Below are 27931 nucleotides of genomic sequence, written 5' to 3' on the forward strand. Positions count from 1 at the left end.
CCCTCCCTCCCTCCTTCCTTCCCTCTCTCCCTCCCTCCTTTCTTTTTTTAAAAAAGAGTCTTGCTCTGTTGCCTGGGCTGGAGTGCAGTGGTATGACCTCGGCTCACTGCAGCCTCTGCCTCCTGGGTTCCAGCAGTTCTCCTGCCTCAGCCTCCTAGGTAGCTGGGATTACAGGTGCACACCACTGCGCCTGGCTAATTTTTGTAATTTTAGTAGAGATGGGGTTTCACCATGTTGGCCAGACTGGTCTCAAACTCTGACCTCAGGTGATCTGCCCGCCTCAGTCTCCCAAAGTGCTGAGATTGTAGGTGTAAACTACTGCACCCGGCTGGAAGGCAGCATTTCTAATACAATGTGGAGACACAACATCTGCTAAATGACTGAATGTTTGCTTGAGTACTGAGTATATCAATGGTTATATCTATAGAGGTTTCACATTACCTGAGAAACAAAAATTTAAAAAGTCGACAGTCATTTTTGAGCAAAAACATCTTATGTTCAAGTCCTACTCCTTAAAAAACCTCTTCAAACTATACATCCCCCGGAGGATGTCATTTTCTTTTTTTTCTTTTTTTTCCTCTGGTTTGGTTTGGTTTTTGAAGTGGGAAGGAAGTTGATCCCTTGCCTTTTTAAAGTTAACTTATAAACTAGGACTGCATGGATGCTTGTTTTGATTTAGGGTTTTATTTTTACACTGTAGTTCTAAAAGACTCCCTCTAAAACTGATGATACACCTGCTGTATAACAACTAAGGCAAGCTACATTTTGTTCCCAAGGGTGGCTTCTAAATCTCTATAAAACTCTCCACTGGAATTTATTAATGTTTTAGCTCATGAAAACTGGATATAAAGAGTAAAAATGTGGTATGTGTAATTTACATATTAGACCATGCAATAGAGATAGAAAATTCCATATAAAAAGCTTAAATGGGAACAAAAAGTTCTAGAATGTTCCTCACTTGCGTTTTATATGGTGACGGGATACTATTACACTCATTATGGGCCTATGTCTGAAGCATAATAGTGTGCTTTGTTTTACAGAGTTGGAAGTAGAGCAACCAACCTGGAGTGAGTGATGCAAAGAGTCTATACTCATACTTTATGCACTGTCACACTCTTCACAGAGCCTGCCTGGATCCCTTTATTTGACAGCACACATCTCTGTGGCAAGGATGCCAATGTGGGTGCTGGCCACTGAATTAATCGACATCTGATCGCTTGAAAATGAGCTGGATGATTTGTGAAGAAGTCCACCTACCAATAAAAACAAGTCTGTCTGTTTTCCTTAACTACTGAACAGAACTGTCAGGTGCAGCAGTCTTCTTGTCTACACATCAAAAGCAAAATGCTCAAATGCTCATGTAACCCCCTCTTATCAAAGCTTTTTGTCTTAGAGGGAGTACTATGGTCATAACACTGCTTTTGTTTTTCAAAAAATAACTTAGTTTTAGCAAATAGGCTTAAATTTATTCATTTTGCAAAGAGGGGACAGGAATTGGTCAAGCAGAACATGATTGAATCTCTGACACTGGAATGAACTCTTGGGGAAAATAAAGACTAACAGAAGAAAAGATTCAGCCCTGTGCAGTGTACTTCTCAACCCCAGGTGCTGAGCTGTGTGATAAAATGAGAGGCAAGACTCATAGTTACGTTAATAATAGAGACACAGAGTTGTTTAACACTGGGGCTTCCTTTCTCACTGTACTCAATGTAAAAAAAAAAAATTAATGAGATTCCTCCCCTCAAAACAAACTGATAACATTTTTATATTAGTTTCTGTAAATAGGTTGTAGTTTTAGTACATAAAAATACTCAATTCTTATTCATTTATTCTAATGCAATTGTTTAATGCCACAATCTCCCTGGCAGACACTCATTCCCATAATGGTCAGCTCACTAGACGGCCAATGCTATATTAGAATAATGCTATTTGCAGGCAGCTCTACAGTTCACAAAATGCTTTCCCATGTATTATTTTATTTGATCCAGGTGATCAAAGGGTCATGCTTACAAAATGGAGAGTATTCAGACTTCTGATACTTACATCTTAGTGTCCATTGCATGCTATGCCAAAAAATTATTGCTAGCTGTACATTACTCAGTTGGTAAAGGGGTTACTAGATTATTCCTAAAGTTTTCCTTAAGAACACATTACATTTTTCCATATTTCTCCCTTTTCCTTTCATTTTGAACTTTATTGCTATAGAGACTATTCTTTCTATATTCTTGTTAACACTTCCACTGTCCTATGCTAAATAAGGACAATGGGGAGAGTCCAGCCTTAATGTGAACAAGATGAACAATCATACGAATCCACACTGCTAGGTCTCCCCATCAGATCTAACCCTTACTCAATACACGGTTGCCCTTGCAGTCAACTATACCTGATGGAAAAGTACAGAAAGTGTTGAAGAGCTCTCAGAAGGATCTGATATAAATCAAGTTTTTGAAAACGCTAGCACTGACATTCTTAAGGCTATTCTAAACTGCCAAAAGTGGGCCAGAAAAAGGAAAATATTAAATTCTTGCTTTGGATTTCAGAGCTTAGCTTGGTAGTAATTCCCCAGCCTTGATTTTTATTTATCACTATTTTCTACCCTTCCTGGAAAAAGAGATGTCTTCAAATGTTTAAGTTCATTCCAAAACCAAAGAAAGGGTGATTTGCTTTTAAAAATCTGTTAACTTATGACATAATTATAGCAGCCTTTCCTATGTACTAATATGATACTATTTTCATATTTACCTTTCAAAAATCCATTGATAGACATTATCATAAAATATTCATAGACTAATATATATGAACTTGTTATATTCTTTTCAACAAGAGCCCTCATTTATTTAAACTTACTTTCATTTAACTCCTACAAAAGTAGATCATGTTTCCATCCTACTGTCTACAGGAGAGAATAGGGTAACTGCTTTGCTACATTGCGTTTGCAGAGATTTCACTTTAATTCCTTTTGCAATCTTCTCCAGTGCCTACTGGCAGTAACTGTTTTCAGTTGTGAAGTTTTATTTTTAATAATTTATACAGAACATTATAACCCATGTGCAGTTAAACTATAATTTTACATGAATAAATAGCCTAATTAAAAAAACTTCCTATGATTTATCAGAGATCCCCAAACATTAATAGTATTTGTCATATATAGGATAGTACAAACCTGTCAGTCATTATACTCGTATCTCGGTTATATTTTAGAAAAGATCCCTAGATTTAGTGAACCAGTGATTATATGATTTTATAATTTTTGTTAAGTATTTTACTTCAAAAAAGTAGTAAACAGCAAAAGAGGCACCAATAATTACTTTTCAATCCTCTGACTAGAAGACTTGATAGAAGAAAAATACATTTACAATAATTGACCTTTATAATCAGAAGAATAAAGTTTGCAGAATACTTAAAAGTCTAACCTCACAAGTCAGCATAGAATATCCTCAAACCCAAAGATGTGTATTCAACAGAATTGATTTCCAGCTTCCCAGTTATTTTATTTACAGTTATAGCCTATCTATCATAAGCACTAGACCTTCATAACAACACAAACCCGCCCTGTATGAAATCCCATTGTAATGTACCTGAAAGACATTAGGTAACTCACAACCTTTCCAACTTCTGGATACAAGATCAGGATAAAGTTAATAACCCTCTCCCAATTCACAGGACTGCTGTGAAGATTGACCTTTTCTTTCCAAAACTTGCTTAAATCGATTATAGGCATCTTATTATTTCACTGACTTCACAGGTTTTAAAACGTTTTTAGGAAATCAAGAGTGAAGCAAAGTAAATTGTTAGTGAATGTTATACTCCTGTGATGCTTCTAATATTTATACTATTTGGAGTACAAAGATTACTGAATTTTCCTGAATTCAAAGTGGTTGATTAAAACACTGTTTCAACTGAAACAGATGACTCTCATTTTTTATGATAAAAGATTGAATGGGAGTTTAAATACAAATCTTCATTTATCCAAAAATTCAATCTACGTAAAAATTTAGGAATGGCTTATGTTTCAGAGAGATTGGTTATAAATATTTAGTCCAAATTACCCAAGCAGTGTGAAAAACATTTCCACCATCAAAGGCTCTGGTAAAAAGTTTAACTTATTGGTGCATCTGCATTATGGTAAATGGAGTTAACAGAAATGGTGGCTTCCTAGCCTTTCATTCTTCTGAAACCCTAGAGAAGTTACAAATCTCATCATCAGGAGGTTTTGGAATGGTATGTCCTTTGACTATAAATAGTGCTAAAAATAGCCCCTGAAAGGCATAATTTTATATAATATTATTTCACAAAAATAGAAGAAAATATATATCTTTAATCCTGAACAGACTTCTTCAAAGTTTATGTTCTCAGTAAACCTTTCACTGAGAACTGAAAGTATAACTTAGTAATGCAATAAATGCCCTAACAAATATATCAGATTTTTCACTTAATGCTTGTTACAGGCTTAAACCAAATGGAGTAAAAGGAAATCACCTTTTACAGTCTGACTCCTACAGGAAGAATGCCTTGCTGTTACGCTTTTTAAAGAAGGCATGGTGAATTTATCTCAACTTTGGTGAATCTTGGGCCATGATAAAAAGAAGAAAAATAGCAGAGCAGTTAACATACCACAAAACTCTTTCTTCACGTTTATTTCCTTGCACATTGGACATGATCCAAGATAATAAGAAAATTGCAAAAAAGAACTTTTCTTAAAGGCAATATATAGTTTAGCACTCTGTGTTGATATAGAAAAGATAATGTTTCCTCATCCCTTAAAAAATTATCTTGTAGATTAAACGTATTAAATGGTTAGGACTGCAGAAAATCACCAAAACTAGTGCTCCCAGTTATATCAAAATGAAAGAATATTCAGTTAGGTCAGAGGTCATGGGTTATTAAAGTTTAGTTCAAAGCAAATGAAGAATCTATTTGCTGGGCACTCTAATTTCAGCTTTTTATCTTATGATATTGCATCTGGAATTTGAAAACATATGCTTTCGTTATGAAAGAAAGAGAAACGGCTTATGTCTAAAGCAAGAATTGGATTGACTGCTGAACAGTTGAGCATCCTTTACATGGGCCCTGTTCTCTAAGAAATAAATGTCAGAATCCCTTTCAATGCTTTCCACTCCTACAAGGAGTTTCCTATCTGTCTTCTCTAACCCACAGTGTCTTTCCAACTGCACACTGAACCAACGACCTGGTGAATGATCTCATCTCTTCCCATTACACAGAAGACATGGCCAGCCAGGAGATGGAACCCTTGTTCTAAATACTGGGGGAAGATATATAAAGGGGAAGGAAACATATGGTTTACTATGTGCTAGCGATTTTTTTCACATGTGATCTCCCTTATCCTACACACCCAGCCTATGAGGTGATCATCATCATCCCATCTTGCAGAGGAAGGAGCTGAGGTTCAGACAGGAGGAGCAACGTAGCCTCAGTCATACAGCAAGTGAGGCAGAGCCCATTACATGCCTCAAATATTGGTGCTGTCTTCCCTGTATCATTCCATCTACAGGCTATATTTATAGCTTGCTTTTTTCTCATTATGAAAGTAAGATATGATGATTCTAGAGCACTTAGAAAATCCTGGAATGTATAAAAAAGTCTTATTAGCATGTAATCCAGATATAATTTTAAAAAATCAATTAGATACATAAACACCATGTATAGAGGTCCAAGAAAATTTATACATTTAGTTCTTTGTATTTTTTAATCACTGAAATTTATATATATATATATATATTTTTTTTTTATCCTGGAGACAGAGTTTCGCTCTTGTCACACAGGCTGCAGCGCAATGGTGCGTTTTCAGCTCACTACAAACTCTGCCTCCTGGGTTCAAGCAATTGTCCTGCCTCAGCCTTCCAAGTAGCTGGGATTACAAGCGCCTGCCACAATGCCCAGCTAATTTTTGTATTTTTAGTAGATACAGGGTTTCACCATGTTGGCCAGGCTGGTCTCAAACTCCTGACTTCAGGTGATCCACCTGCCTCGACCTCCCAAAGTGCTGGGATTACAGGTGTGAATCATGTCCCTGGCCTGAATATGTTTTTATATAATAAAATTTCCTTTCAATACCTGAATTTTACTCGAATCCATTTTGAGGTTGTATTAGCTTTCATTTTCCCTCATGTGAAGAGAAAAAGTTTTAGACATCCATAAATGCTGTATCCTGTTGAGGGTGTAGACTTTTCTTTTACTTGGGCTGTTTACTTTAATTCTCACTTTGCCACTTAATATTCTCTTAGTAATGTAGCTAGTTTTATGAATCTCCTTCATATGCAAAAACATGGTTATAGGCATCTTATGTCAGGCCAAGGTCTAGTGATGCACTCAACTTTGTGACCATGATACTGTGAGGTGTCATGATGGAAATAAATAAATTTACTTTGCTACACATCACTCTTTTTAACATTAATTAATAAAGTCTGCTGGACCAGGACTTCCATTAGAAGAGGAGGAAACAAGACTTCAAAGTTAGGGAAAAAACAGCTGGTGTCTATTGCATACCCGTGAGGATAGCTGCAGTAAAAGCAAGATAAAAATTTTGATATTTTCTTTTCTTTTTTCTTTAAACAACAAATATTTATTATCTCACAGTTTCCAGGATCAGGAATCTGGGAGAAGCTTAACTGGATAGTTCTGACTCGGGGACAAAGTTGCAGTCAAATTGATAGCCAGGGATGTGTACTCATTTGAAATTTGGGTCTGATGGATCCACTTCCAAGGTGATTCATTCACGAGGTTGTTGGCAAAAGGTCTTAGTTCCTCACCATGTGAGCCTCTCTCTAGGGCTGGGCACATGATATGTTGGCTGGCTTTGCCAGAGCCAGTGATCAGAGATAGAAGGAGCCAGAGCCCAAGACAGGAGATGCCAATCTTTTATAACCTAACCTTGGAAGTAATGTGCAATAACTTCTGCCACATCCTACTGGTCACCAAGACCAACCCTGGGATGATGTGAGAAGGGGATGAAGACCAGAAGGTGGGATCACTGGGAGCCACCTTTGGGGCTGCTGGCCACACTGATGATTACAGAAGAGACCTGCTTTTTTTTTGTTTGTTTGTTTTTGGTAAATTGTGGTAATATAGATAAATAACTGAAAACTTGCCATTTTAATCATTTTAAGTGTATAATTCAGTGGCATTAATTACATTCATAACATTGTGCAACCATTATAGTATTTCCAAAACCCTATCATCACCCTGAATAGAAACTCTATACAAATTAAGCAACATTTTTGTTATTAAAATAATGTGACAATATTAAAGATAATTTTGGGAAAGAAGAAAAATAATCACCCAAAATTCTACTACTGCATCACAACTATTTTCATCTTGTATATTACATTTCAGTAACAGCTAGTCCACAGACTTTTTATAGTAACATATTAGTATATATATATTTTTATTCATCTTTTTTCAGGAAACATAGGGAACACTTCCTATGTTTTTAAAATCTCCATACATAATATTCTAACATTGCTGTGTAATATTCCACTGAGTTCCTGAATCATGATTTGTTAAACCTTTCCCCATTCCCTTAATCTTGGTTAAGTTGATACCAAGTCTTTTTAAAAATTTTAAACTACAATACAGTAATGAGAATTTGGGGGCAACTTGGTTTTTACTTGGTTGATCTATTTCCTTGGGAGAAATACTAACAAGTGAAATCGGCAGGTTCAAAACATAATTCCTCTGGTTTCCAATCGGAAGTAAAGCAAAATCCCAAACTCTGGCCTGCAGGGCCATTCCTTAGCCAGCCTCTGCTTTCATTCGCCAGTCTCCTCTTTTCTCTCTCCCCACGTTCATTATACTCTCACCACCAAGCACTTTCATTCTTCAACAAATACGGGTTGAGTGCCTTCTATGGGACAGGCTCTGTTGTAGGTGCTAAGGACACGGAACTGGGCAAAAAGTGAAAATCCCAGTTTTCATATGCTTAGAGCCTGCCAGTGCTCTTCCGTTTCATCACATTGCTCTGTTTTATTGTCTTCATGGACTTAGCACTCTTTGAGATTATACTGTCTATATTTTGTTTACTGTCCTCGCTACTCTAGAAGTTCTATGAGAGCAGAAACTTAGCATTCCCAAACATCCAGAGCATCTAGATACTAAATTTCTTGAATGCTCCATGATATCTTTATGGCCACAAGCACGTTTCCATATTGTTTTTCGCATTATTTACCAGTTTAGAGGGACATCAGCAGTAAATGAAAGGGCTCATTTTTCTACAACCTCACCAGTATTGGTGTTTATGAAGAAGTAGGTTGTGGATGTGGGGCTGGGTGCGAATGAAGGGTAGTTTGATGGAGAGCACAGAATACACTGAAGCTATCTTTTGAGTTTTTGAAATATTGCATTAAAGTGTTATTTATCCTGATCACTGAGATTTTTCTTGACACCACCTAAATTCTGAACCCAAAATGAGCACCTTACATGCCTCACTCTAGTCTCAGCCCTGTTTTGTATAAAAATGGCAAATGAGACAGATATTTATAGATCTGCTCTTGAGACTACAAAATAACTGAAGACAGGAAAATAAAATTTGTAAAATAAACTTAGATGATCCTGTCAGGAAAACCATTTGAGAGTTGTTTTCGGAATTAAATGAGATGATGCAGACAAAGCATTCTGGCAAGGTGTGAGGCACAGACGTGTGCCGTGAACATTGTAGCTGGTGATACTTCATACCGCACTATTGTCATTTCTCCCCCACTGCTACACTTGTAAAAAATTAAACTGACCTTACTAAATGGAGTTAAAAGGGTCCCTTGGGACTGCAATATTCTTTCCCAAATTAGAGTACATACCTGAAAATATTTTGGTAGGAGAAACCTCATTGGAGGATTTACAATTAATGGAAAAAAACATGAAGTAAAGAGGATTGAGATCATGAGTGAATTCATACAAAAAAGGTCTCATAATTTTTATTTATTTTTACTTTCTTGTAAATTTATTTTAGGTTCAGGGGGTTCACGTGCAGGTTTGTTACATGCATAAACTGCACGTTGCTGAGGTCTGGAGTACGAATGATCCCATTACCCAGGTAGTTAGTATAGTATGCAATCGGTGCTGTTCAACCCCTTTATCCCTCCCCCTCCTCCCAATAGTCTCCAGTGTCTATTGCTGCCATCATTGTGTCCATGCATACTCAATGTTTAGCTCCCAATTACAAGTGAGAACATTCAATATTTGGTTTTTCTGTTCCTATGTTAATATACTTAGGTTAATGGCCTCCAGCTGCATCCATGTTGCTGCAAAGGACGTGATTTCATTCGTTTTTATGGTTGCATAGTATTCCATGGTGTATGCGTGCCACATTTTCTTTATCCAGCTCAACACTGATGGGCACCTAGGTTGATTCCATGTATTTGCTATTGTGAATAGCACTATGATGAACATGTGAGTGCATATGCCATTTTGGTAATATGATTTATTTTCTTTTTTGATATATAACCATATAAATATTGTGCAACCATCACAGCATTTCCAAAACAGTATATAAACAGTATATAAACAGTAATGGAATTGCTGAGTCAAATGGTAGTTCTGGTTTTAAATGCTTACTAAAATAAGATAATGGTGAGGTACCTTAAGTACAAATATTTTCAATATTCTTTTAAATACTTTGATATAGAAACATTCTCTTGATAGATATGCTTCAGAATTTGTCTCCAAATTTTAAGAAGATTGTGTAACTGTGTTTTGCTGTGTTACACATTAAAGTATACTCCTCTCTTTGCCAGTCTCCCCTTCAGGCCCACTTTGTTTGTCCTTTTTCTAAATGTCCAATGACTTCCTAATCTTATGGTCCACCATGATTGGTTCTTGTTTCCCTGGCCTATCTTAGTTTTAAGTGTCTTGATTTCCTCCTGCCTAGTGGGTGCTGGCCTCAAGTCCAAATTGATCAACACAGCAGTGCAAAAGCATGCTTTCTACTTGGCCATCCTTACTCTTCTTTTCCCCTTCTCAATCCTTACGTTCAAATACTTCCAAATAGAGTGACACACAAACATCTGAACCATCCCTCAGAGCTACAGAGTATCAAACTGACATCTGCTAGAATTCTGAGTAACTGTGACGTGTGTTTAGGGAAAAAGTACTGTGAAGTCTTACATGGCAGATGCTAAAGTTGGTACGCATAAAATTTTTGTTTGTCATTTTTGTTTTGCAGTTCATGTCCTGGGAAATAATTTATTTACTCTGTGATGTATGCAACAAATATGAGAATATATTAGAGGAGGGATTTTCAAATAATTTGAACAAAAATTCGTGTATTTCTTTCAACAGATCTTATTTCAAAAAGATCGCTTCCTCCTACATTAGAATGTGAATGTATAATTTAAGGAGTGACTTTTAACAACAAATCTGCAGGATGTATTTCAACTCTATGCTATGAGTGAACCACAACTCTATGTTATAAGTAGGGGTGCCTCGTGTTCTCCTTCTAGTTCCAAGTCCTTGCCTTTGACTTTTCGTTTTTTCTCTCTATGCTTATCTGAATCTGCATTTGACTGAAACGCTATTATCAAACAGCCTAAGTGCTTCTGGAGTTTGCAATTGGCTGTTCCCAACACAGAAATAGTTGCTACATTGTAGAAACTTTAGTGAAACGATTTTCTGCAATAATTCATCAACAGAAAGGCTATCAGTCTTACAAAGGCAGGGAACTTGCTTTGTGCATGGGAGCCCAGTCTTAAAGTTCATTACTAAAAAACACTGCTAAAAGTTTCATGGCCTCTATTTTATGGTCATGCCCTGTGGTGAGAGGATGCCTAGGCTTTTCCAAGAGGCTGGTCAAATTATTCTTATAGTGTGACTCCCAGAAGACCCTGCATTCGTCTCTCATGTGGAGGAGGTTGTAGATCTGGGGGCACGGATGCTCCAAAGTGGGGTTTGATGGTGAGCATAAAATAGGCTGAGGCTATCTTTTACTGCAACTGAGCACAACCTCTGAGTTTCACAGTCCTTTATTCCTGACTTTAACTCTACATCTGGCTCTTTATATAAAATGATTTATAATGGAAAGGTGCCATTTCATATCTGTGGCTTTAAGAAACTCAAATTGGCATGATTGCTAGGCTTTTTATCTTTTGGATCAGCATTTTCACCTTTACAACTGAAATAAAAGAAAGACAAATGAATAGGATTAAAAAGCTGCACATTTAGTATCATCTGGAGTCCAACTACTTATAACTTCCAGGTACATGTAGGTAAGGGCATTTTCAGGTATATCTCTAACATGAATCAGAAGCTGGCGGCAAAAAAAAAAAAAAAAAAACAGTCTACTGATGTCTTAAAACAATATCAGCATAATGTAGGAAACTGAAGACAGGCATTTGCAGATCATACGTAAAGATATGGAAGTGTTTAAAGAAATGAAAGAGAGAGAGAAAAAAAAAAACTCATCTGATTACTTGGGAGCTTAAAAGAACCCCTTCCCTCCCCTCCCCTCTCCTCTCCTTTCCTCCCTTCTTTCCTTGTCTGTTTTTTTTTCTCTTTTTCTTTTTCTTTTTCTGACAGGGTTTTGCTCTGTTGTCCAGGCTAGAGTGCAATGGTGTGATCTTGGCTCACTGCAACCTCTGCATCCCGGGCTCAAATGATTCTCCTGCCTCAGCCTCCCAAGAAGCTGGGACTACAGGCATATGCCACCACGCCTGGCTAAATTATATATATATATATATATATATAATTTTTTTTGTACATTTGGGGTCTTGTCATATCACCCAGTCTCGTCTCAAACTCCTGGACTCAAGCGATCTGCCCACCTTGGCCTCTCAAGCTGTTGGGATTACAGGCTTGAGCCACTGCACCTGGCCACAAGAACATTTTCAAAAGAATGTTGAGGTCATTTCAAAAAGGATGATACAAACCTAAGATTTATTTGTAGTCAATGTAAATAGCTGCTCATACACACCCACACACAAACAAAACCTACTTAGTTAATGTGCTGTGTGTCCAGCTTCTATGTTGCCTGACACATTTTAGCACATTTACTAAGTTGTGTTTCTATATTTAGGAACACTAGATATAACCAGTCGAAGAGTGACAGAGCTTAGACTGTGAAACGGCCAGCGCCTACAGAATCAGTGCTGCCGAAATGCCATGTTTTGAAATTCCATTCTGGATACCCAAGAGAGATACATTCAATATTCAACAAAATCGAAGAATTTGAAAATGGAAAATCTCTCAGATGTTCTGAGAGAAAGCAAATCCTGAGGCAGAGTCATAGGATTTGGATATAAGTCTATAGCTACATAGTAAAGAAATAAGTGCAAAAATAAAAACCTGGGCAGGAGGTTTTTAGCTGAAAAACCTAATTCACCTCACAACATATTCTGGTAAAACACTTGCTTTAAGCTGATCAGAAGTTATGCTCTATTTTGCACTATGAAATTTGGTAGTCGGTAGTCACATGAGGTTATTTAAATTTAAACTAATATGAATTAAATGAAATTAAAAATTCAGTTCCTCAACTGCACTAGCCACATTAAGTTACTCAATAGCCACACGTGGCTAGTGGTTACCATACTGGAAAGTGAAGATAGCGAACATTCTTGTCAATGCATAAAGATCTATTGGACAGTACTGCTCTATATCCTTAAAATATTTAATGTAGCTTCTAGAAATTTCTAAATTCTCATAAAGGAATAGTGTAGTTCACACAGTGGGAGGATTTGGCTCTTCAGATGAACGGTAGAGACTGGATTGAGAAAATCAATGAATGTGGCAATAGAGAAGGGGTCCTGGTCAGGGACTCACTCCAAAGATGTGCGAGGCAGGCAAGGGAAGGAGCCCAGCTTTAAGTCCAAAGTCTGTTCTGAACAGAAAATGTCCCCGTGGAAATGTTTTTCATTTTCTTGGGAAAATTAAAAGGCACCAGAATTCTTTGGCATACACAACCTAAAAGCAAATGATGTGAGATAGCCGAATTCTAAGATAGGAAGGTAAAGTCTCACTTGACTACCAAATAAAATTAGAACTATAGGTACAGTTTGACTCAAATTCTACACTTCGGTCAAGGGTAACAAGAAATGAGAGCCAAAGGAAAAAAAATCCGTTTGTATTAATCTTTATAAATACAACGATGTGCTTTGTCCCATGTGGAGGCAAAGGCATGGAACCTGGTGTAATCCCTAAGTAGCCTCCAAGGTAGGCTGATTCAATTCATAAAAAATGTTCATCATCCAAACAGACACCTAAAGTGGCAGACAGGGTCAGACAAAGCATGGGGCAGCTCTGGCTTCTCTAACAGAGACATTTTACTTGTTTTGGTATCGGAAAAAATATATATAGCTGCTTATCTCATATTTTAAGGAGATAAAGTTACCCTGTAACTGTTTTTTTTTTTTTCCCCCTCAGAGCATGCTGCCCTCTACAGGCCACATGGATATACATATTTGTGAAGATGCATAAACAGGGTTCAGTTATATCCAAACAGGATCATTAGTAAAGGTAAGACAAAAAAGAAGGGAGGAGGTTGGTTATACTTGTGTGTCTAAAAGGCTTTAGAATCAAGATGAGAAGCAATCAACATTTATAAGCCTCTAATAAACTTCACCTCTTCAGCTGACAGATATATAAGAAATTATAAATAGTACTATAGTCCTATCATGCCATTTTCCCTAAGAAACTTAAAAGTAGGTTGACAGTCACTTTTCCTTTGTTTTAACTAGGGAGGAGATGCTGGAGAAGAAAGAGAAGTAAGAATGGTTGATGTGGTTTGATGCTTTTTCCTAACATCTCCAAAGTACATCAGTTTTTATCTAAAACTTAATATATTAAAACTCAGCCCTAAATTAGGAAATAAAAGCCAATGCATTTAGAGAAGTACACATGATTTTATCCCTAAGAGTTTAATCTTTTAAGCCCTGGCTTTAGTGAAGTAGTTAAAATCTGGCCTAAGAAATGAGAACTACCCTTCATCTTTACTTCAAATCGATTCTTTTGCAATAGTTGTGCCATAAACACACACTCGCACACACATACATGCACACTCACAGCTGGTATGTTTATTGGTTTAGTCACTAAAGGATTTAGCTGGACAAACATCACAAAGATGATGGCTGATTTAATTGAATTTATGATCAAATGTTTTCTATTGCAGGAAGAGTGGGAAATCACTTATGGGGAGATTTGAATAATTTAAGGGAAGTTCTCTATTTGGCATTATGTTTGTATATCAAGTCTTGAGGGATTAAATACAGCTGAGGACTAGCAGAGAATTCACAGAGATACACAAAGATATGCTGTATAACAATGTAATGAGGGCCAGAATATTGATCCCTTTGTGTTAATATTTCTATTCATTTATCTCATTTATAGTCTGAGTAATAATAACCACACACACATATATATAAACTCTATGAGACTTCCACTGTAAACCAACACTAGCTTTTTCTAAAATCCCAAAGATGTTGTTGAAATGATTTTAAAATATTCTTTCAGAGAAGACAGAAAAATAATTGTGTTGGGAGTTGTATATGTGTGTGTGTAAGGCTTTTCAAAGGGCATTTTTGTTGTTGTTAAAGACATAATGAAATCTATTGTTAAAGTCAATGTCACTGCCATGATGGAAATAACCGTTTAACATGGGATCTGTGCCTTAGGGTATGGACGTGGCTCAGTGTCTAAAAGAAAAAGGCCAGTTACCTTTGGAATCCCCTTCCCATTTTCCTCACCATAACAGATATGGCATGGCCATGCTCCCAGACTTTATTCATTGTGTTTTGAGAGATAATTCATCTACTCTCCCCCTCTAAATGCTGTAAACAGCAAGGATAATTACTTTTAGTCTCACCAGTGAAATCACTGGGCCAAGTGGATGCCCAGACCCTACACTCCTGGCTTAGGGTTGTCCATCAGTTTGTGTACAGGTTATATCACGAGAAAAGGTCTAACAGACATTTGAACCTGGTAACAGTGATCTGTCTATGGGTTTCTTTCAATCTAATTAGGAAAACTGTCTAATAAAATGTGTTTCGAGACTAAGGATAAATCACAGTATTGCATTAATTATGTACAATGCTATTTGTTAACACACCACTCTTAGGAAGAAACTGTTGAGGAAGGGGAAATCTTGTTTTTACACAACAAGTATTTTAAAACGAAAGTTTTGGTGACCAAGATGTTTAGCATGTGCCCCTAAGAAGGTAGAAATAATATTCCAGAAGATGTCTGGGGACTCTATGTAGGAGTGGTATCCATGTTGAAGGGTAATTGCTTATTTGGAGCTGAATGAAACACTCTCACTGGGAGGTACGACAGGGAGCACTGAAAAAGAGAAGGGAGGTAAACTAATATTTGCCAAAGGACTGTGTTTAGTAAGGTACCCGGTAATTTATACTCTTACCTTACTTAAAGATTAAACAATAATCCTGCCAAGAGGTTATACAAATTGAAAAGCTGAGGCTCAGAGAGGTTAGAGAGCTTCCTGAATATTACACATTTCAGTAGTGGAACTAGGGATGAACCTGGTTCCGATGCTACCAAAGATGATGCTGGCTCCAGGCATTTTATTGTCATTTGTGTCAATAATTAGCTTGTGCAACCTTCCTTCCTCTCTTCTGTTTTTTCCTTTGCTCATGTCAATACTATTTACTGATGGTATATATTCTTAGGTCAGTAAGACCACTGTGTACACAACATGTTAGATGCAGGTATTAACAAGAATACTCTAGGAGCTCTATCCTCACCACGAATAGAAATTGAGCCCTGGTTTTATAGAGTCTCCCCAAATGATGAGAGGGATCTATTGTTTCATGAAAATCAAACAACCAGAGGGTGGAATGGGTAACAGTGGATACTAGGGATGACATTGTTGTTAAAATCATCTTTTTTAGCTACGGATGGTGGTAGGTACTTTTAGTCCCAGCTACTTGGGAGGCTGAGATGGGAGGATTGCTTGAGTCCTGGAGGTCAAGGCTGTAGTGAGCCATGATTATGCCACTGCAGCCTGGGCAACAAAGCTGCAAAAAACAAAACAAAACAAAAACAAAAACGCTAAAAAACAAACAGTGTCTTTCTCCAGTGACTTCTTATATTCATCTTCATTTTGAGGCTGAACATTCACTAAATTTGTAAATATTTTCTTAATCAAATGAAAATGATATCAGTAAGTTTGAGGAAAAGTATCACATATCATGTGTTTCTTTTATATAACGAGAGGTAAAAACGATTGCATTTCTATTCATGCTTCACTTTCCCAAATGTGTCAGTTTTCAATGTCCTAAAGCTTAAGAATTAAGGTATATATATACCCACAGGGGCCCAGTGAGGAAGACCTGGCTCAGCTCTTGCTTTGGAAGGCTTATTTAGAAAATGGAACCCCTCTCAACAGCATCTCATATGTGAGGAACAGGAAGCTGAGTCTTTACGGTGTTTTCTGAGTAGAGTTAGGGGAGATCAAGGAGATCGGGAACAACAGCAGAGAGGTGAATTCTTAAGGGAGTTCAAAAAGGGTAGAGAGCTGTGTGTCTAACCCCTAACAGTTATCAACAGAAAAGAGAGAGAGAGAACACAAGAAGGAGAAAGGAATAGAGATGCTTGCAACAGGCTGCGCCCCTCAGGAGGGAACAGCGTGGCTTCTGGAGGGGAGGAGGCAGGGAAAGGAATGTCTGCTTGATGTTCTTTGATATTTCCACTATTCCCCCTGCAGATTTATTATGCTTATTGGGTACTCCAGAGCTATTATTCTCAGGGTGTTTACAAATAAAAGAGGGGTGAGAAGCAAAAATAAAAAGCAAGATCTCTGGACACTTGAGTGCAAAATGCAATGACTCTTTAGTGTAGCGTTTCCAAAGCAGCAGACATCCACATTTGTATTACACTGACAAGCATTTAAAATAAATGAATATTGCACAAGTTGATGTAGAATTGTGTCACCCAATATGGCAGCCACCAACCACATGTGGTCCTTAACTCTTATTAATTACATTTATTTATTTATTTATTTTGAGATGGAGTCTCGCTCTGTCGCCCGGGCTGGAGTGCAGTGGCCGGATCTCAGCTCACTGCAAGCTCTGCCTCCCGGGTTTACGCCATTCTCCTGCCTCAGCCTCCCGAGTAGCTGGGACTACAGGCGCCCGCCACTGCGCCCGCCTAGTTTTTTGTATTTTTTAGTACAGACGGGGTTTCACCATGTTGGCCAGGATGGTCTCGATCTCCTGACCTCGGGATCCGCCCGTCTCGGGCTCCCAAAGTGCTGGCATTATAGGCTTGAGCCACCGCGCCCAGCCATTAATTACATTTAAATGTAATAAAAAATTCAGTTCCTAATTCACAGTAGTCACATTTTAAGTGTCCTGGAACCACAGAGGCCTAACGGCTACTGCATTTGTCAGCACAGACATAGAAATGTCGGGCCAAACTTTTGGTTACCTCAGAGGCCAGCAGCCTTCTTGAGCATAATCTCTTTTGTCTCGGTGCTAGGGATAAAAATCGATTTCTTCCTTATATATAATTCTGACGACGCTGGTTGTGAACCAGGCAACTTGAAGTCAGAAGCCTATGCCTGTTACCTGATGGGTTAGAGACCAGGCAAAACAGACTGTGTCTGACCTGGCTAGGACTGGGTTTGCTCCTCCTCTGTGCTCTGCTTTACTCCATGACTCGGGATTGAATGGGAAACTCTAGTACCCACTTGTGATAAGCAAAATGGCCCCCAAAGATGTCCACCTGTTAACCCCTGAAGCTGGTGAACAGGTAACTTTTTACAGCAAAAGGGACTGTGCAGAGAGAGTAACCTGGATTAACCAGGTGGGCCCAATCTAATTACACGAACCTTTGGAAGCAGAGAACTTTCTCCTGCTGGAGGCAGAGGAGATGGGGCAGAGAGGAAGTCAGAGAGATCAGAAGCTTGTTGGATGGAGAAGGTGGCTATGTGATGAGGCATGCAGGAGGCATTGAACGGGTGGAGACAGTGAGCAAGTAAGTGAGACCTCAGCCCTACCCCACAAGGAACTGAATTCTGCCAACAACCTGCGTGAGCATGGGAGTAAATTCTCCCTGAGAGCCTCCAGATAAGATTCTCCCCGAGAGCCCTGTCCAGATAAGAGCCCAAGTTGGTCAACGTCTTGATTTTGGCCTTGTGAGACCCAGAGAAAAGAAACCAGCTCAGCTCATCCAGACTTCTGCCTGCCAGAACTGTAAGGTAATGTTTGTAGTATTCTACACCAATACATGTGTGGTAATTTGTTATGGCAGTCACAGAATACAAACACCCACTGTATATTTGGGAGAAGCAGAGGAACTCCTACAGTTTATGCTTCTAGAATCTGTTTGGAGAAGAGTTCAAGAAAGCCTAATTCCATCTCCTCCTTTCAGGGAAATGAGCAGCCCAGCTGCCTCTAGAAGCTCTGTGCCACTTCAGAAGTAGAGTTGGGTTTTATTCCTTAATGAGCTGGATGGCAGGAGGAAGGTATTAGCCGCACCATAAGCACATACTTTTTGGATGAGGAGTCCAACACATAATCTAAAAGGATGAAAAGTAATGGCTGTTGCCAACTCCCAAGCCTGGCACATACTGCCAATTAGTAAGAGAGAAGATGGGTATTTTCTGTCTATCAGAAGGGGAACAAAAAACGCGTGTCCAACAGATACTAAATAGTATGGGGCCTGCCCTTGGCCATCACCAGGGGTTAATGACACTGAATTCTTTGCTACAAACAAAAAGAGACATGGATAAGAAATCTGGCACTGATACAAAATGATAGGGGTTAAACTCCTGGGGGCAGTGGGAGCTGTGTGGAAGAGGTGACAAACCTCACTGGTAGGGTGTGAGTGGGTAGTAGACAGGCCTGTCATCTCTGGCACTTAGACTGTCACAAAGCCAGCCTTTTTCCCATGGTGCACTACCCAGCAGTGGGCAGGAGAGGCCCAAGTTGGTGGTGCAGGCAGTCAGCCAGCTGCAAACACTGTTTTCCCCAGGACAGAGAAGTCATGTTTTTGTTCCGTCTCAGCTCTCTTGGCTGCATGAAATCTAGATTGGGAATGGCATCAGGTCCCAGAAGAGACATCTCCACTCATGGCTGCAGTGAGAACAAAATAAAATTGATATTGATAAGCTCCCATGAATATGGGGTTTTAAAATTGATAATATTCCCTTCATAAGATTCACTGGAGTACATACATTCCTAGTTGTTATTTTCAATTGTGCTGATCATTTGACCTCATGAGCCTGTTTTTAATTTTAGGCTATAAAATGAAGATGATAATATCTGCCCTGACTACCTCAAAAGACTGCCATAAGCTATGTGGGGATGTGACAATATACATTGCAAAAGGCTGTCTAACTGTTAGTTCCACCACAACTATAACTGTGGAGATGAGTTGCATGTCAGGCCTTTGACTATGTCTGTTTCATATGCTTTCACATTTATACTGTTGCCGCTGCTAGTGATCAGAGCTAGGCCTTTGGCAAATTTACCATCTTCCACTCAGATAGTTTTCTCTTTGTCCTCCTGGCACCTGCTTGCAACCTGAATCTTTGGACGGATCTTTATTGTCTTTTCTAAGGCTCTCTAGGACTCCCACCAGGGCCTGGGAAGCATTTCCTATTTTAGGTCCTCCTCTTTTTCCTTTCAAGAATCCTATCTGCAATTTCCTAGAAGAGCTGCTCTCTGTTAGATGGCAAAGGGTTTAGGGGGTCTTGATAAACATCATATCTATGTAATGCTTTCAGTAACTGAACTAATGATTTATTCTCATGAAAACAAATGTCTCCAGAAATTGCTATGAACTGCAACTTCCAAGCAAGCAGGTGAGCCTTTGGGGCCTTGAAACAATACTATGTATGGCTGTGAAGAGTCAGGACAAGATACCTGCTTGGATTAGACTGTCTGTGTATTGAAAACAGTACATTTTCAAGGGTATGGCATGTGGTGAAGAACTACACCTCATGCAGTGTTCTAATGCTGAACTCAAATCCATAGAGCTGGGCAGTGGACAGCTGCAGCTCATCCTTTGAGTTAAAAGACTGGAATTCCAAAATGTCTGCTTTAGTGTCTGCTTTAGAGCTTATCAGCCCAATAAACCCATCCCCAAAACAGTGAATTAGTGATGTATAGAATAATTTCTTTGAAAATATTACGAGAAGAAGTCTCCAGGCACTAAATAAATTAAAATTGTTACTTTGAAGTAAACAGAGTTATAACAAAAATGATCAACAATGAAAAAAATGTGAAAGTGAGGAAAGATGATTTCAGATCTCACTCAACTCAACTGCTCCTCCTAGTGCAATAACAGTGTTCTTACCTTCCTCTCACATTTCTAAATAGGGAAAGACATTTAAAACTCTAGCTTACTTTGCAATATATTATTATGTTAGAAAATTTTAGATCAACTTAGAACATTAGGGAGAATGGAAAACAGGGTCTTTCAGTTTCGTGCGAAGTCTCTGACTTAAATCTTAATGGGACATATCATCTATAATGACAAGAAAAATACAATAGAGTACCACCAACATAAATAGAGTGAAAGTTATGTTATTCCTCTGAATATTATTTTAAATACATTATGTTTTATGCATATGTAACTCAACTATCTAGCAAGTCACCTTTAAAATATGTCTTGGAAGTTAAACATCAAATCAGATAAAATACTCAAGGAAAGTTCAAGAACACAAAGTTAGGAAACATTTCTAAATCTTTTAAATTCAGGTTTGTGACTCCACTGGAACATTCAATTGTAGCAGGTAAGATTTTTCTTCTCTATTTTTGTGTTCCCAGAAAGGTAGCTTTGTTTAAATGTCTCTGTATTTACTACACAATTTAAAATATCAATTCTTACAAATTCTTAGGAAAAATCCAGTTTTACTTAACTAACAGAGAATTATAAGCAGAACCATAACACGTGTGGGAACACGCAGGAAAAGGTTAACCTGTGCCTACTCAAGTCTGTAGACGTGCTTCTTGTTACCAGCCACAAGTGGCCTTTTCCAGATCTGTCTTCTGTGACTTAGTGGTTTTTCCTTAGTTCTCTTTTTGATACTTTCAAACCTCTGAAATCGTTCAGCTGTTTAAAAGTTCCAAAACAAGCAAATGTGTTCCTGGAATCTTCCCCTTAACTTTGCTGGAGAGGATATACTAAGGCTTCTTCTCCAGCCAAAATAATAAAAGATCTTTTAAGTGGCTAAAATTCTTGGTTGATTGCACATACACGCCAATGTCAGACAACTATAATAGAGAGATTTGGAAGAGAAATAGGGAGAATATAACTGCAACGAAATAAAATGGATTGTCTTGAAGGTAATCAGAAAACAGTACATGTTTTTACAAAACTAAGATTTGTCTCCCTTTAATCCACAATCCCCTTTATGGAGGAAGAGCCCACATGGATTATGCACTTCCAGTACGAGGGAATAAAAGGACTTTTTTCCTTTATTAATATACATTTATTATTCTCAATCACGTAATTAAGATTTCTTCTTTCTATTAATCTTTTGAATTTGGATATCTGTTGGATCTTATTATATTTTCCCCCATCACTGCTTCGTTTTCACAGAACAATAAAAGAATCTTTCAAAGGATGAAATTATGTCCATGGTTGCTGATATAAATGAATTCAGCAGGGAATTACCTATGTGTTACCTAGAGTTGGCCCCAAAATAAACTGGATCTTTTGTTATAGCTATTCAAATAAACTTAAGGATTCATTTCTCAAGAAATTTCTACTCTCTTAGGCAGGTTAACATATCCACTAGCTTTAATACCTAGGTTAATATATATTTTTAAAAGCATTGTTACTTAATTTTGAACAGTGACCTACTTCTTTATATTAACCCACCTATCTTATATTAACCCATCTAAACTGAATTCAAATTAGTTCTTGCAAATTAGTTCAATTTATTTTAAACCTATTACCATCGTACAAGAGAATTTAACAGTTGCTTCAGTTTCGTAATTGTGCTATAGACAAGCAAATTAGTTGGCAATGGAGAAAACCGTCACTCATGTAATAGTCTTTTAATGTAGTTCTTTCAAATTCTGATCTCACTCCTTAAGTGAAAGATGCTGAAATGTTGATGATGGTTGCAAGGACCATTTGGAGGAAAAATCAATAATATAATTAACATCTCTGCATCTTAGTTCTCTTTCAATTGCGTTGGTCTGAATTGGCTAGAGGCTACGGCTTGGCTCTAAAGATTCAGCACTTAATATTGGAATACCAGAAAGTAGCATTTTAATATTTTTAGTAATGATTTTGTTACTTAGTGTCTCTGAAATAAACCCTTAAGGCAAGACTTACAAGGACTTAAAAATAGCAAGGTTCTAAACAAACCATGTTCATAATTTTAAAACCTTACCTCAAGCTCAGCTTTTATCATTTTCCTTAAAATATTTAAAAAGTAATCTAATGGTGAGACTCAGTTTATTAAATGCCTTTGAATTAATTCTAATGATAAATTCTGCAATTCTAATTACCTGTTCTCCAGAAATGCTGCTATGCTACGTCTGATAGTTTCAAATTTTCCTGTTACTTTAAATATAGGTTTACAGATTCAATGGCTTTATCAAGAATTGTTTCATAAAGTGGTTATCTGGTTGGAAGGAATGATGTCGCATTCCTATGAGACAGGAATGTGTTTGATCATTTAATTAAGGTAGGAACTGTATACTGTATATATTACTTAGAGTATAAAAGCACGTAATTAAAATATGTTAGACCAGTGATCAGGAAATGTGGAGGCAGAGAAGAGGAGTATGCACAGAAAGCTCCCAGGAGAGGGAATGCTTCCCAGGGGAGCCTTGAGAGTAAGAACTAGCTCTTCAAATGGCACATGCAAAGCCCCATGTTAGACAAAAATGATTATACCTATGTGTTCTTTGAGTTACAAATTTAATAAAAATAAATGGCCAAATCCCTAAACTACCACAGAATTTAATTATTCATTTCATGAGTTCCTTGCCATTAGCTGTCCACTGTATCCACTGAGAGCACGGATTAGCAGCATTTTAATATGAAAAAGTTTTTCTTATTTTTTTCATAACTGGGAGTATCCAAAATTAAACATGTGATAACAGTGAAAAATGTGAATATAACACTAAATTCCAAGTAGACAAAATTGTATGACAAATTGCAGTTTATTTAATCAAACCAGTTCCAGTTGTCTTTTCTCCAGCATAATCCTTGAAATGTGACACCCACAAGTAAACGGGAATGACTAAATTACTGTTTCCAACTTCCAATGATTTTCTAACACATTGGCTTGCAATAGTGTCTCCTGAATAACTACAAAATCCAGATCTTCAGATTTTATGAAATTTCAAAAACCATAAATAAAACTAACTAAGGTCAGATGAGAGAACAGACATGAAATAAATGGAGAACACATACTTCAAGACATAAATGCATTTAGCTTCCCAATAAGGCTTAAGGGAAAAATAGGCAAAGTGAAAAAATCTGAAAGATCAACTTTAGCTCAAAAGTTGTCACCAACATCATTTATATTAGAAAGTCAGTCACTATATTGTATTTTCTAAATGCTTTTTTGCTAATACAAAAATATTTCTTGGAATTTAGCTGCAAGAAGACTGACCACAAGGAATTTTAGGATTTACAGTTCTGAAGCAATGCCACATCTCTCTAGGAACTCAAATTCATACAGTGTTGGCTCAGGCTGAACACGGTAGCTAGCACACAGTTAAGGTTTAACAGCAGTTTAATGGTTAAATGAATGAATAAATACGTAGCAGGATGAATGAACAATGTCATGAAAAACATATAAGAAGAGTTGTAAATATTAGAAGAGAAAGAAAGAGAATGAGCACAATCTGTATAAAGACTTACTTATTCCACGCTTGTCTAAGGTTTTTAGAGCTGTACAGGGTAAAGCGTTCTGAAATAAAAGAGAAAAATGATAAACAATCTTTGTATCAAATGTATATATTACAAGCATGTTGAAAAAACTTCAACTTTAAAAAAAGACAGTGGGCTATTCAGTCAGTTAGGCCAGCATAGTAAGGTCTTCACTTTTATACTGGGCAGTTGTAAAGAGTAAAACAGGAAGATTACAACATATTAAATGGTGAAGCATTGTTTTCTTTTGTCTAAGATGGTTTATTCCATAATTTGGTTTCATAGTAACTATTTCTTAGTATAACTAAGTTTTAATTGAGTTGAAAAAAGAAATGCAAATTCCAAACCTCCAACCTGTAAGTAGATTTATAGAAGTGTATCAATACATTTTGTTAAGTGAGGCTTGCTGTTTTTTTCCTATAATGATTTCTCTGACCAAATACGATAATGTTGGGTCTCCTTTCCTATACTGTATGGTATTTATACATGCTCAAAGTCAAACTACCAGAGTCCTATACTGTATATTTACATTTATCTGTGAACAATCTTTAGATTTGTTTTAGTTTAAAAAGGAACATATTTGTTTTACCAAGTTAAACAATAAAGTGATAGAGAATAGACATTATAATCTCTTCAGAATCTCATTCTTTCACTTCTGATGATATGGCAATTGTTAATGATTTGATATGTCCCTTTTCAATATTTTTTGTTTATGAAATACACCCATCCTTATGTGCAAACATGTATACCACTGATTTTTTGGAATGAATTTTACAATAAACATTACCCTTGAAACTTTTTTGGCACTTAACAATATATACTAGATAGTCCTTCAAATCAAGAAATATATGTAACAATTTTTTTTTTTTTTTTGAGACAGAGTCTTGCTCTGTTGCCCAGGCTGTAGTGCAACGGCCCAGACTTGGCTCACTGGGTTCAAGCGATTCTCCTGCCTCAGCCTCCCGAGTAGCTAGAATTACAGGCATGCGCCAACACACCCAGCTAATGTTTGTATTTTCAGTAGAGACAGGGTGTCATCATGTTGATCAGGCTGGTCTCGAATTCCTGACCTCAGGTGATCCACCTGCCTTGGCCTCCCAAAGTGCTGGGATTACACGAGTGAGCCACCGTGCCCAGCCTGTAACGATTGTTTTAAAATTGTATAACGTTTCACAGAAGTACCATAATTTATCTGACTGTTCTCCCATTGATGAACCTTTAAGTAGTTTCCAATTTCTTTTCCCTTACAAACAATACTTAAGCAAATATCCTTGCACATGTCTCTCTACATATAGATGCTTTCATTTCTGTTGGATGGATTCCCCAATATAGAATTGCTTGGCAAATGGTACGCATATTTTACAATTTAATAAGTGCCAACAGAGTACTTTTCATTTCCCACCAGTGATGAAAAAGAATGTCACTTTCTTCATGTGTCTTCTAGCATTGGTTGTTACCAGTTGTTTACATGTTGCCAAAGCTACACTTGATAAAACATTCTTGGGCTTCTTTTCATATGCTTTCTGGCCATTTACATTTCTTCTACTGTTTCAAATTTCACTTTTCATAGCTGGTACTAATTTTAATATTGGATTCTTGGTTTTTTATCAATCAGTTTATAGAAGTATTTTTGTATGTGATCAAGTTGACCCATGTGTGTATGCATGTGTGTGTATAAAAGTGAAATATGTATTCACTTTTTTCCACAGAGAAATTTAAATTTTTATTTAGTAAAATATTCTTATTCTTTTTTATTTTACTTTATGTTCCAGGATACATGTGCAGAACATGCAGGTCTGTTAATGTAGGTATACTTGTGCCGCGGTGGTTTGCTGCACCTATCTGCCCGTCATCTAGGTTTTAAGCCCTGCATGCATTAGCTATTTGTCCTGATACTCTCCCTCCCCTCACCCCCCGACTCCCCAACAGGCCCCTGTGTGTGATATTTCCCTTGCTATGTCCATGTGTTCACATTGTTAAATTCCCACTTATGAGTCAGAACATGCTTGGTTTTCTGTTTATGTGTTAGTTTGTTGAGGATGATGGCTTCCAGCTTCATCCATGTCCCTGCAAAGGACATGATCTCATTCCTTTTTATGGTTACATAGTATTCCATGGTTAATATGTACCACATTTTCTTTATCTGGTCTATCATTGATGGGCATTTGGATTGGTTCCATGTCTTTGCTACTGTAAATAGTGCTGCAATAAACATACATGTGCATGTGTCTTTATAGTAGAATTATTTATATTCCTTTGGGTATATATGCAGTAATTGGACTGCTGGGTCAAATAGTATTTCTGGTTCTAGATCCTTGAGGAATCACCACACTGTCTTCCACAATGATTGAACTAATTCATATTCCCACTAACAGTGTAAAAGCATTCCTATTTCTCCTCAGCCTCACCAGCATCTATTGTTTCCTGACTTTTTAATAATCGCCATTCTGACTGGCATGAGATGGCCTCACTATGGTTTTGATTTGCAATTCTCTAATGATCAGTGATGTCGAACTTTTTTTCACATGTCTGTTGGCTGTATGAATGTCTTCTTTTGAGAAATTTCTGTTCACATCCTTTGCCCACTTTTTTATGGGGTTGTTTGTCTTTTCCTTGTAAATCTGTTTAAGTTCCTTGTAGATTCTGGTATTAGACCTTTGTCAGATGGATAGATTGCAAAAATGTTCTCTCATTCTGTTGCCTGTTTATTCTATTCACTCTGTTCACTCTTTTGCTGTGCAGAAGCTCTTTAGTTTAATTAGATCCCATTTGTCAATTTTAGCTTTAGTTGCAATTGCTTTTGGCATTTTTGTCATGAAATCTTTGCCCATGCCTAAGTCCTGAATGGTAATACTTGGGATTTTTTCTAGCGTTTTTATGATTTGGGGCTTTATATTTAGTTCTTTAATTCATTTTGAGTTAATTTTTGTATAAGGTGTAAGGAAGGGGTCCAGTTTCAGTTTTCTGCATATGGCTACCCAGTTTTCCCAGCACCATGTATTAAATAGGGAATCCTTTCCCCATAGTTTGTTTTTGTCAGATTTGTCGAAGATCAGATGGTTATAGATGTGTGACATTGTTTCTGAGGTCTCTGTTCCATTCCATTGGTCTATATGTCTGTTTGGTGCCAATACCATGCCTTTCTTTTCTTTTTCTTTTTTTTTTTTTTTTTGGTTACTATAGCTTTGTAGTATAGTTTGAAGTCAGGTATGTCGTGGCTATACGGGTTCTTTTTTGGTTTTATATAAAATTTAAAGTAGTTTTTTTTTTTTTTTTCTAACTCTGTGAAGAATGCCAATGATAGCTTGATGGGGATAGCTTTCAATCTATAAATTACTTTGGGGGGGTATGGCCATTTTCACGATAATGATTCTTCTTATCCATGAGCATGGAATGTTTTTCCATTTGTTTGTGTCTTCTCTTATTTTCTTCAGCGGTGGTTTGTAATTCTCCTTGAAGAGGCCCTTCACATCCCTTGTTAACTGTATTCCTAGGTATTTTATTCTCTTTATGGCAATTGTGAATAACAGTTCATTCATCATTTGGCTCTCTGTTTGTCTATTGTTGGTACATAGGAATGCTTGTGATTTCTGCACATTGATTTTGTATGCTGAGACTTTGTTGAAGTTCCTCATCAACTTAAAAAGTTTTTGGGCTGGGCCGGGCGCAGTGGCTCAAGCCTATAATCTCAGCACTTTGGGAGGCCGAGACGGACGGATCACGTGGTCAGGAGATCGAGACCATCCTGGCTAACACAGTGAAACCTCGTCTCTACTAAAAATACAAAAACTAGCCGGGCGAGGTGGCGGGTGCCTGTAGTCCCAGCTACTCGGGAGGCTGAGGCAGGAGAATGGCGTAAATCTGGGAGGCGGAGCTTGCAGTGAGCTGAGATCCAGCCACTGCACTCCAGTCCGGGCGACAGAGCGAGACTCCGCCTCAAAAAAAAAAAAAAAAAGTTTTTGGGCTGATAGGACAGGGTTTTCTAAATATAGAATCATGTCATCTGCAAACAGAGGCAATTTGACTTCCTCTTTTCCTATCTGAATACCCTTTATTTCTTCTTTGTCTTGCCGGATTGCCCTGGCCAGAACTTCCAATACTATGTTGAATAGGAATGTTGACAGAGGGCATCCCA

General features: G+C 37.5%; 1 protein-coding gene across 3 annotated transcripts in view; it reads right to left on the reverse strand.

The window, feature by feature from the left end:
* The window catches only part of CDK14 (cyclin-dependent kinase 14), a 487133-nt gene that overhangs the window by 100443 nt on the left and 358759 nt on the right, over positions 1-27931 (reverse strand). For all 3 annotated transcript variants that reach the window (XM_011956201.1, XM_011956202.1, XM_011956203.1), the window contains one exon: positions 23788-23836. In XM_011956201.1, coding sequence (XP_011811591.1) covers positions 23788-23836 — 49 coding nt within the window. The remainder of the gene's footprint in view (positions 1-23787; positions 23837-27931) is intronic.

This window comes from Colobus angolensis, unplaced genomic scaffold (assembly GCF_000951035.1).
Source record: "Colobus angolensis palliatus isolate OR3802 unplaced genomic scaffold, Cang.pa_1.0 Scaffold410, whole genome shotgun sequence".
Classification (NCBI taxonomy): Eukaryota; Metazoa; Chordata; class Mammalia; order Primates; family Cercopithecidae; genus Colobus; species Colobus angolensis.